The sequence below is a fragment of the Tenrec ecaudatus genome, chromosome 16 (assembly GCF_050624435.1).
Source record: "Tenrec ecaudatus isolate mTenEca1 chromosome 16, mTenEca1.hap1, whole genome shotgun sequence".
NCBI classification, from domain to species: domain Eukaryota; kingdom Metazoa; phylum Chordata; class Mammalia; order Afrosoricida; family Tenrecidae; genus Tenrec; species Tenrec ecaudatus.
In genome coordinates this window covers 80747629-80758907 of record NC_134545.1, presented here as the reverse complement: position 1 = coordinate 80758907, position 11279 = coordinate 80747629, and the positions used below count along the sequence as shown (strand labels likewise).

At 39.3% G+C, this 11279-nt stretch overlaps 1 protein-coding gene across 9 annotated transcripts in view; it reads right to left on the bottom strand.

Annotated features, from left to right (window-relative positions):
* Positions 1–4215: 4215 nt before the first annotated feature.
* Positions 4216–11279, bottom strand: part of ZNF518A (zinc finger protein 518A) — a 30120-nt gene continuing 23056 nt past the window's right edge. For all 9 annotated transcript variants that reach the window (XM_075534979.1, XM_075534977.1, XM_075534976.1 and 6 more), the window contains one exon: positions 4216–10752. In XM_075534979.1, the coding sequence (XP_075391094.1) occupies positions 6205–10620 (4416 nt within the window). In that variant the 5' untranslated portion in view covers positions 10621–10752 and the 3' untranslated portion in view covers positions 4216–6204. The remainder of the gene's footprint in view (positions 10753–11279) is intronic.

The following is an 11279-nucleotide window of genomic DNA, read 5'->3' as shown; positions in this document are numbered from 1 at the left end:
AAGTGTAGAGTGAAGACTAATATTTTTATTGATATATTTTGCTCATTCTAATATATCCCTTCCCATTCAGCTCTTCTGTGAAAGTCCCATTGGGTGGGGGTATAAAATTATCAATGTTATCAATTCCCCTTTCCTCTCTCCTGCCCCCTCACTTCCCATACCCTCTGGGAACTGCTACTCCTATCAGTGTCTCTGAGGAGTCACCTATCTTGACTACCATGTACCGAGATCATAAATGAACAAATGAACATACACAAGTCCAACATGACCAGTGAGGTATACCACAATAGTAAGGGGAGGAAATCTTAAAGAACTAGAAGATAGTTATGTGGCTCATCAGTGCCACACCGCACCCGGATTTATCCCCCATTCAGTGAGGCCCTACTAAGAGAGACTGTCTAAGTGTCTTGCTGGTGGACTTGGGGTCTCTACTACACCGCCTCCTTCACATGAAGTTGGATGTGCTTTTTGAACTTGTGATACCTCCTCCCATCAACACCTCATGATCACACAAGCTGGTATGCTTCCTCCATGTGTGCTTTGTTGCTTCCCTGCTAGATGGCCGGTAGTTTAACTCCAATCCTTGAAGATCCCATACACTACAGCTTTCGGTAGACAGGCACCGTCAGCTTTCTTCACCACATTTGACTATGCACCCATTTTGTCTTCAGTGATTGTGCAGGGAGGTGGGTATCATACACTGACACATTATCAGAATACACCATTCTTGTACAGAGGTATGTAGAGGCCCAAAGTTCATCTGTTTCCTTGATGCATTTACATGGGGAACCCTTCCTCTAAACGGATTTTTTTTTCTTTTTCTTTCAAAACCACCTTCTAACGTTCAAAGCACTCTCCATTACACTTAATACATTTGTCAAATCTGTGATTCCATTTGTGTGTGTGTGTGCGTGTGCGTGTGTGTGTGTGTCTGATTTCATTCTTGGAAACATTTTTCAAACTCATCTGTTTGGGTGGTTGACAGGACCTCCCTCGTTTTCTCTTCACCTCTTCTATGTTGTCAAATTGCTATCCTCTCATGTCCCTCATCATTTGTTGCAACAAAAAGAAGTCACATAGAGCAAGATCAGATGAGTAAGGTGCATTGAGCAAGAGAGGCATACTGTTTATTGCTAAAAACTGATGCACTGAGATGGCTGCGTGAGGAGGTACACTGTCATTGTGGCAATACAAGTCCCCCATGTGCCACAAATCAGGCTTTTTTTTTGGTCACACACTGTTACATAATCTTTTCAGAACCTCTAAAGAGATAGCTAGATTAACGGCATGACTTGGTGGAATGAACTCCCAATGCACTACGTCAACATTTTCGTCCGTTTGGGAAGTGGATGGATGTGCAAGCAAGGTTTGTCTTCAAGCGATATTTCACTTTTGAAATGAAAAAAAATTCGTACATTTGAATTTTTTCCATAGTGCTGTCCTTATATACTGTGTTCAACCTCACAAGTTTCTGCAGCATTTTTCCCATGCAGAAACAAAATTTCACAGCTGCATGCTGTTCTCTTTAATCAGCCATAAAAAAAAAACTGAGTTTCAAGCTGACCTGCTTTTATGAAAAAATTCACTGTGACCAGAGAAAATCTTCCCAGGCAACGCCTCTGGGTGCACACACTCAAAGTGAGTTGCTCAATGCTCAGCTAGCGGGGAAAATGCAACTACAAAAGCTCTGCTCTGCCCAGGGCAATTCTTTTTTAGTTACATACTCATACATATATAAACACACAGTCATATGTGTATTTATACATATGTGCACACATAAGTATATTGGGTTTTGTTTTTTCCTCCTACCCCACTTTCATGCCTGCCTGTCATTCACCTCTCAATTGATCAAACATGCTCAGACAAGCTACACCAACCTTGCAGTCATTTTTACAACTCATATTATCCTCCTGTACCCATCACTGTTGGCTCCCCACTCACCTTCCCCATCTTCTCCCCTCCCATGCCTCCCAAGAACCATCGGTCTGGCTGCTGTCTCTGTAAGGTCAACACCAAAAAACAAAACACAATAATACAACAAAACGAAAACATACAGATATCCATCAGACTAACAGGGATCATAACATGCAGCTGAATTCACACCTGTGTAGAAAAGGTGTTTCCCATAGGTCCAAGTTGCCATTCCTGGATGGAACGTCTTGTGCCCCCTGCCTGCCCTGCCCCCCCCCACCCCCACCACCAATTTATGCCTTAGGTTTTTAGCGTGGCTCCCTTGTGAGTGGCCCTCTGCCAGTCCTGGTAGGGTGTCAAGCGCTGCCTCCCAAGTCAGAAGTCTACACTCAGGTTCCTTGGCAACTTTGTGGTTTTGCTGCCATCACTGGTCTGTTGCATTCCTCTAATCTGCTCCCACGAGGGTGGGTCAGACTGGCTGCTCTCCCTGAGCTGTATCTTCACGACTGTCCTGTAACAGTCAAGGGACAGGCCTCAAGTCTCAGGCTGAGGCCAACCCTGCAGGCATCTCTGGGGCCGAGATGCTCCACTTTGGGAACATTGCCTTCAGGGACTGGTATACCGGGATGAAGGACCTTCAGTATTTCAACTAAAGCGAGTTGAACTGAGTCCTTTGTTCTGCTGTGTGGACTAATTAGCTCTTATATTCCTGCCTGTTTTATAAACCTATCCCTTTATATATATAATCCTAAGTGTCCTGGTTTTGTTTCTCTAGTGAACCCTGCATAACCAGTGGCCACTATATGGTGCTGTGTCTCCAATAGCCAGGATTCATGGGTCTAGGAATTGATGGGTGGTAGTCGGAGTGGCACCACTATTACTCCTAGTAATCCACCAGGAAGGAACATTCCCACCTGGAAGTACATAACTGATTTCATTGAACTGGCAGCTAAGAATGCCCCCTAGTCATTTTGGGATCCTCAAGCGTTTGGATCAACAGGTAAAAGGTGTCACTGTTCTGAATGATGGGATCAATCCTGATTACCGAGGGGAAACTGGACTGGTGCTACATAAGGGAGGCAGAGCATATGTCTGGAATCCAGATTCAATAGGCCGTTTCTTAGTACTACCATGCCCTGTGATGAGAGTGAATGGCCAACTGCAGCAAGCCCGTCCTGACAGCACTGCCAATGACACAGAGCGCTCTGGAATGAAGGTCTGGCCCACTTCACCAGGCAAAGAACTATGACCAGCTGAGGACAAAGGGATACAGAATTGGTAGTGGAGGAAGGTAGTTCTATCAGTTATGACCTATTGACCAATTACAAAGGTGAGGTTTTTAATATGTGCTCATTGAAAATTTTCCCCTTGTTCATGTGTAATACACCAGCTACAAATAGATTGTTTTCATTTATATGCATACTTACCTATATGATGGTAGGTATATTTCATTAGTATCTGAAAATTATACATGGATAAATTATTTACAGTGTTAAGTTGGTAATGGGTGAACTGTGATGTTTGGCTGTGTGCCAATGTGCTCCCATAGAAACTTGGGGACAGAATTTAACCTGCCAGTGGGTCACAGCTTGATGAGAGGGCAATGAATGCCTCTGTGAGGCCAGCCTCTCTCTCCAGGGTGATCAGACCAGCTTGCTGCTGCTTGAGTTAGCTGTTCTGTGCTACGTGTGGGCCTGGCCAACCTGTGGGTCTTGTTGCCATGCTGTGGTATCCCTAGGCCTTGAGGCTCTATCTTGACCTGCTTTGTGAACTGCTGTGCTATCAGCCTTTGCTACACCGATGACATTTCATCTTCCTGCTGTTGCTGCCCCACCTTGCGGTGTCTGCTGCCTTCAGGCCGTGGACAGATTTTGTACCTCCCACCAGCCACTTTTGCTGTCTGCATCCTTGACCTTGGACCAGTGGTGGCACGGACCTTCAGTATATTAACTGTCCCACGAAAGTTGTTGAACTGAGCCCTCCTTACTACTGGGTGGACTAATTAGTTTTTGCATTCCTTCCCACTATATAAACCTATTCCTTTATAGATATAATCATAAGTATGTTAGGATATTAAAATGTATAAGTCTCTCTTACAGAATACCTTCCAGGTACAATCATTGTAAAATTATGACTATCCTCAGATGAAATTTTACTTAGTATTTGGGGAAGGGTGGGATCACTTTATTATTTACAGTTCAGCAGCCTGTAGGGAAAACCAGACACAAACACTTCAAAATCGAAATAGTTCTCATTTGACTAAAATTTCTACTAGATTCCTGCACAGTAAACAAATTCTTGGATAAACACAAGCTTAGGATAATTTTAATTGAAGAAAAACGTCATTACAGAAAGTAGCAATGCTTATCATTCTTTAAACACCATAACATTATTTATATAACCTGTATGCTTTGATCAGTTCCATTCTTGGGCTCAATTTAAAAAACACAATTGTAACAGATTTTATACAAAAAATACTTCACTAAGAAAGTAGACAAACTGCACAAAAACAGTATTAGTGTAATGTGCATAGCAAGATAGCTTGAAGCATCTACATATGGCTTTTTAAAAAATAAAACTATTAGGGAGTTGGCCCACATGGGACCAACTTTTTACAGTTGACATATGTAAACTGTTTCACATCTTTTAGGCACTTGCTAACAATAGTGTTCAATCCCTGAAAAAATGAATTTACAAAACAAAAATCTGTATGAAATAAAAAACAAAAAAATTACATGGGTAAAGTCATATATTCTTTTTAAATTAAACAACCAGATTTAATAGTGCATGCACAGAAGTGAAAGAAAATAATTTTTTCGGCAAAAACTTTCTGTGCAAAATTTACATAATAAACTGAAAAACACAAAAATTATATACAGGTTTAAATTCTTCACTATATACAGAAAAGATGCCCTGAAGTTTTAATCCAAACTAAAATCAAAATGTCACAACACCTATAGTAACAATGTAACAAAAGTCATGTAGTATATACTTCATAATACAAGAATGTCACTTTTCAATGATCCAACAAATTTTGACCCACACCTACAAAGTCAAAAACTTAAATGATTCAGTTGCTGTCAAGAAAATATCCATTTACATCTTCCTGTTGAGTGTGTCCCTTAGGAATTTTCCTCAAGTTTTATGCACTGCCACTACATCCACTGTTACTGCATCCCCACTCTCAACTGCCAACCATTAACAAAAATTGGCTTTTTCAGTCTTACTTAATAGTTGCTAATAAAATGGTTTGTTTCAATTTGGTCAGATTCCTATACTAATAGTAATTAACAAAACACAAAAACCTGACTTGCTTTACTTCAAAAATGGGTTTTATAGGATAATTTTCATTTTCAAGAAGAGCCAATCTTTAAAAAGAAAGAAAAGCCAATCCTTTGAAAGTGCTTCTGTGTTCAACTCTTTTTAAAGAGATGACAACCAAACAAAAAACATTTTGGCCTATGGGGTGAAGTGATTTAAATTAGAAAAGCATAGTTGTTTGCAAAGAGACCACGAGAACATAATCAAATTTTTAAAAAAGTTAAATTAGTTAACTAGTTTCTAAACCAGAGCAAGAAGCTTAATTCTTCTTTCTAGGCTGTCAATCTACTGTAGTGCTTGATATAGTAATTTAGAAAGAGTAAGAAAATCACCTTGGGAAGGTGTGTCAATCTCTAGCATGGGACAACATAAATAAAAAAATATGTAAAGACGTTTTAGAATTACTTGCCAAAAAACCCTTCAAGCATTACACTGAGGGTTAACTGGAATAAATTATATGCGCTCTCCAAGAACCTATATTCCTCAAAACAACTTCACTGACCAGAGAGATACACAAAAGTTCTTTCCTCAAGCTCTCTGTGTATCCACACAAATTTTCAGCTGCATGGTGAAAGCTTTCCACTTTCACAAGAGCTGTACTATCAGATTTATAAGGCTGGTGAAAGAAGAGGGAGTGGGGCTATCAGCTGCCACCCTCTATTGAGTCACAAATATTCTTAATACAAATTGAGAAAATAAAACTGTTTTATAAAAAGTTTTCTTTAGCCCTAACTGCCCAAGAATAAAATTCAAGGAACATCTGTGCTGTGATTAGCTGATTTCAAAACTTACCTGTACCTGGGACCAGTGCCTATTATCACATGTCACTCTTCTACTGAAATACTTCAACCAAGTTTACAAGTGTTTAATTTCAGGTACTATTTTTAAGTGAAAAAATGTCTGCATTATGGTCATCCACCCTAGTATTTTCTTTTAATTTTACATTTTCTTTTCCTTGATTATGGTAAATTATTATAGCATATTCCAATCTCGAGTAGCTTCCACTAAATGTCTCTGCCCATGACCAGCCCAATCATCCTGATTGTCAAACACTCGACCACAAAACCAACACTTAAACCTTGCTTTCAGAACACTTCCAGAGGTAGTTTTCACAATCTGGTAATTGTTTTTGCTGGTCTTTTTGAGTGTCAATTTTAGCACAAACCTTTCTTTCACAGAACTAAGAGGTTTACATGCTTTGTGCCTCTTGGAAAATTCAACATGAGTCGTTTTAGAAGGGTTACAGCAAACTGGTTTCAGTAAGGCATTCATAGTTCTTTCTGATAATGTAACCTTAAGCACATGTCCTTTAAATTTAGCAAGCGTTTTCATTACGTTTAGTACTTCTGGTGCATCTGCATCAGGATGGTTTAAAACTACCACTGGCTGGTTTCTCCGAGGGCACTTCACAAGTTGTTTGGAACTGAAGGGGAAAAGGCGCAACATTCTGACAGCATCTTTTGGAAGCCGAGGTCCAAGCGTGTCACGGAAATAATCAGACTTAGCCTTTTCCTTACACTTTCGGTGGAGTGTTGCTTTCTTCTGAGGTTCTTGGTAACCATCCCTACATTTTCTTTTACAGTTTCTGTCTCTGGTTGCAAAGGTAGTTTCAGAATCATAAATTCCTACACGAGTTTTTATTCTTGAAAAATTTCTTTTGGAAGCCTTTTTACGATCGCAGCTTCTCTCAGCTGTACAATCTGCTTTAGACCTTAATACCCTGGTGTCTGAACAGTCGGTGCCGCACACTGGTTCGAGAGACTCTGGGCATGCTGCTGCAGAAGCTGCCACACTTTCATTTGCTGGCATCAAGTTACTTAATGGACGGGGTAAGGTGTCTACTGAAGACTCTGGCTCTTTCTGGCCGCCTTCTGTGGTCTGGTTAGATGATACAGTGGCTTTCTGCAGTGAGGACGCAGCACGGCTTCCTGACAGACTACTAGCAGCATTCACATTTAAAACAGGGCTGAAAACCTTCAGCAGTATTTTCTGTGGTGTTCCATCAGGGTTCTTTGGCTGTAAGTTTTGATAAGTACTATTTTGGACTATGGTAGGCTTAAGCAGCTCAGTTTTATTTGGCATCACACACTTTAAGAAAACAGCTTGTTTGCCATCAGGGAAGAGGGCATAAACAGGTGCTTTGGGAAGAACCTCGTTCTGCTGTTTCGCTGTATCCAAGATGGTCAGCCTAGTGCCCTGATGCTCGGATAGCACTGGAGGAGGGGGTACAGTTTTTTCTGAAGAACTTGCTGTTGTAATCAGGTAAGGGCCTTTTAATGACAAATTATTCTCGGCATTATTCTTCATGCTCAAACAACTACCAATTGTGGAACAAAGTGCAGGTGTAAGACAAGCAGTACTTGGCTCTACCTTTAGAAAAGATGTTCGGCAAGGCTCTTTAGCAGTTCCATCACAACACTGCGCACTCTCGGTTTTGACACCAGAAGCACTTGCAAGCTTCCCATTACTAAAAGTTAAAAGCATCCCAGGTTGCTTGTTTAAGAGAAGAGAAGCAGGTACACCTTGCGTGTTAATCAATGAAAGCGGTCTTCCCGAAACCACCTGTACTCCAGGCTTGTTAGCAACTTGCCATGGTACCAAAAGGCCATTTGGAGTCTGAACAAATACAGCCTTTTTAGGTTCTGAAGTTAAAAATGGATTTTGAATATATAAAGAACTTAAATTTTGTGTAGTGGCTCGTAGTTTATCTTTTACAAGCTGCTGTGTTATTATTGCATCTGACTGAGTCTTAAGCAATGTGTTAATTCCTGCAATATTATGTGCCTTTTCTGAATCCTTTACATGTTGTGGCACCAACAGCACTTGTTTTCCATTGCATTTTACATTCAGATCATTTGTAAGCTCATTAACACCAGCAGTGTCAGATGGAATTGAGATCATGCCTTGCACCTTCAGGTCTTTTGAAGTTTCTATTATTTTGTTCTCTCCCTCAGGTTTCTGAAATGATACATCATCCTGAACTGGCAGACCTTTATTTGGAATGTTACTAAAATCTTGCTGTACATCAGGTTTTGCTTTTAATACATCTTGAAGTAACTGGTTTACTTCAGGTGGCAAATATTGTGAAGCCTGTTGGCTCCGGAGAGAGAAAACAGATGTGATTCTAGGCATCATAGGTGAATCAACACTGGAAAAGTTATTCCACTTAGGTTTTTCAATTACGCTCTCTGAAGTTTGGTTTTCATTCTTATACACGTTCTGTCCATCAATGTTTTGTTCTTTTCCTAAATCACATTGTTCTTCAACTTCAGCCTGTGTTTTTATAGTTCCACACTTAGTATTTAAAATGCTAACAGATGCTAACAGACTATCTGGACTTGAGCTCTCTTTCTTCACTACTGATAAAACTGATCCACTTATTGGTTGTTGAACCATCATTTTTCTTGAAGATTCCCTTTGAAGATTTTCATACATTACCCTACCAAGTTTATTAGAGTTACTTACTTTCGAGTAATTATGAAAAGGCAATGACCGTTGGCTGGAAGATTCATCAGTTAATTCAGAGTTGACATACTTAATGCAATAGTTATGCATATCTCTACTGTTATATGCACTTGGTTTGACAGTACAGTTGTCCTTATCTGGACTTTTAATGGTGGTACCCAATACCTGAGGGTGACTCGGAGTAATATGATTTCCCCATAAATCAACATTATCTCTGGCTTCAACTTTTGTAGCCAAATTCACTGGTGACATAATGAATTCTGATGTTGCTGGCAAAAAAGATACACTCTTTTCATCATTCACAGTTTGAAGCACATTATTCATTTGAGATACCAAAGCCATTTCTTTTTCTGAAGTCACTTTCCCTGAAAGTACAGGAGATGCAGGTGACAATGAAGTAGAGGCTTTCATATAAACCGTGTCATTCAACTCAGCTGCTACTCCTGCAGATAAAAACCCAGCGGTGTCCATAGTTTGGGGCTGCAAATTCGCAGTACTTGGCTTAGAAACATCTGACTGTGAGCTCGGTGAACATAAACTCTGCTTATTAACAGGTAACAATTTTATTACAATATGTTGTTTTCCATCCACCATCTTAAAACCCATAAATTTAGCACTGTAGTTAGCAGGAACTGGTATTCTGTTATTTTTCACCATTAACACTGTAGGTCCTTGTACAGAAGACGTCTTCAAGGGGCCTGGAGTCGAGTTTTGTCCCCCTTCAGCTCTATTACACTGTCCAGTGGGCACAAGAGTTGGGTTTTCTGAGCGTAACTCGGCGGGCGCGTCCTTCTTCTCACAGTGCATGTCTTCATCCTTGCCCTCCTTGACATTTTCTTGAACGAGACAATTCTGGTCTTCATTCTGTGTTTCATTTGTTTTAAGTACTTGATTGTTTTCTTCTTTACTTTCTTCATTTCCATTGTCAATTTTCTCACGTTTCCAGAGGGTCTTCCTTGATTCACCTACTTGGTATCTTTTCAGTATTAGCTTAAGTCCTGCTGAAGTCTTTGCCATCCTTTTTTCATATTTCTCTTTTTCTAGTTTTTCTTTTGCATATAAATGTTCTTTGTGGAAAGTTATAACATGTCTTATAAGGAACTCTCTCCTGGAGACGCCATAGCCACAATACTGACAGAAGAAGGTAAATGTATTTGAATGAACCTGAAGATGCTTCTGAAGTTCTCCTTTGGAAAAACATCCAAAATGGCATTTATCACATTTATAATGAGCTTCATTATGTCTATAAATATGCTGAACAAATGTGCCAACATCCTGGGTGGAGAATTTGCACCTTTCACACTGAAAATTGCCATTAATACAATGAGTGGATATGAAATGCTTTGTCAAGTCCAATAACGTATATACAGTTCCATTGTTACAAATGTCACATTTTACTAAAGTGCTTTTATGGGTGCGTCTATGTTGTTTAAATACCTGGAAGTCGTTTGCTGAAAAACTGCACATTTCACAAGGATAGGAAGGTAACTCACCATGGTGCCACATTTGAAAGTGTTTCTGCAAATCATTAGGGCTGTATGGAGTACTGTCGAGGCATTTTGAGCATTTAAAGTTGAGTATTTTTGCAGACATTTTTATACCCTGTTCTTCAGTTATCTCAGACTTGCCCTCCTCAACATACCTTATGATGTTTCTACTGATAGATTTTCTTGCAGTCTGTGGTTTACACTGAAATAGTTTTTTGTATCTATCAATTTCATGTTTGCACACAACTTCATTTGGAATATTTATCTTCGGCAAGTCAATTTTCACATTTCTTAGTTCATAATGGCAACTACTTTCCAAAATACTTGATTTAGGTGCTGAACTGACAGTTGAAACAATTTCACTTTTTACATCATCCTCTTTTTGCAAAGCAGAATGATCTTCATCACAAAACAACTGTGTTTGTTCAGATGGCATGATTTAACAAAAAATCCAATTTCTTTTTTCTTTTCCTTCTGTGAAACGCTTGAATTTATTTGAAATTTAAACGTGAAAAAACAGTGCACTGAGGCATTTTCAAATACCAGGAATTTTCCCACATTAACGCACCTAAAATTAAAAAAATAATTGAAATTTTCATCACAAAAGTAACACTGAATTATGTCCTTCCAGCTCATTTAACACAAAGGCTATTAGTGAAACATTCAAATAAAATATACAAAATACCTATATTAAATATTTTCAGAATAGCTTACCAAGAAGTAATCATTTGAAGTACAAATAACAATAATCTAAGTCAAGAAATGCATGCTATCCTCAACTCTACTGTGATGGTGAGCTAGCTTCCACTTCTCTGTGCCTCGGTCCCTCATCTGAGGAAACCCAGTGGGAAAGTGTATTCAAGTTCTAAGATGTGCATATTAAATAGATACTATAATTTTAACAGGATCTTTTAAATGCTAATAAGGCAGCTCTAACAATGTACACATATTTACCCATGTAATAACAACTACCTTTCACATTTGCTTAGCTAATCCCTCAATTATTACCCAACAAAATGCCAACACACTTCTCTCCAGATTTTCTACCTCTGTAATGCCTCAGGGATAAACTATGCTTAAAATACAAGTTTCCTT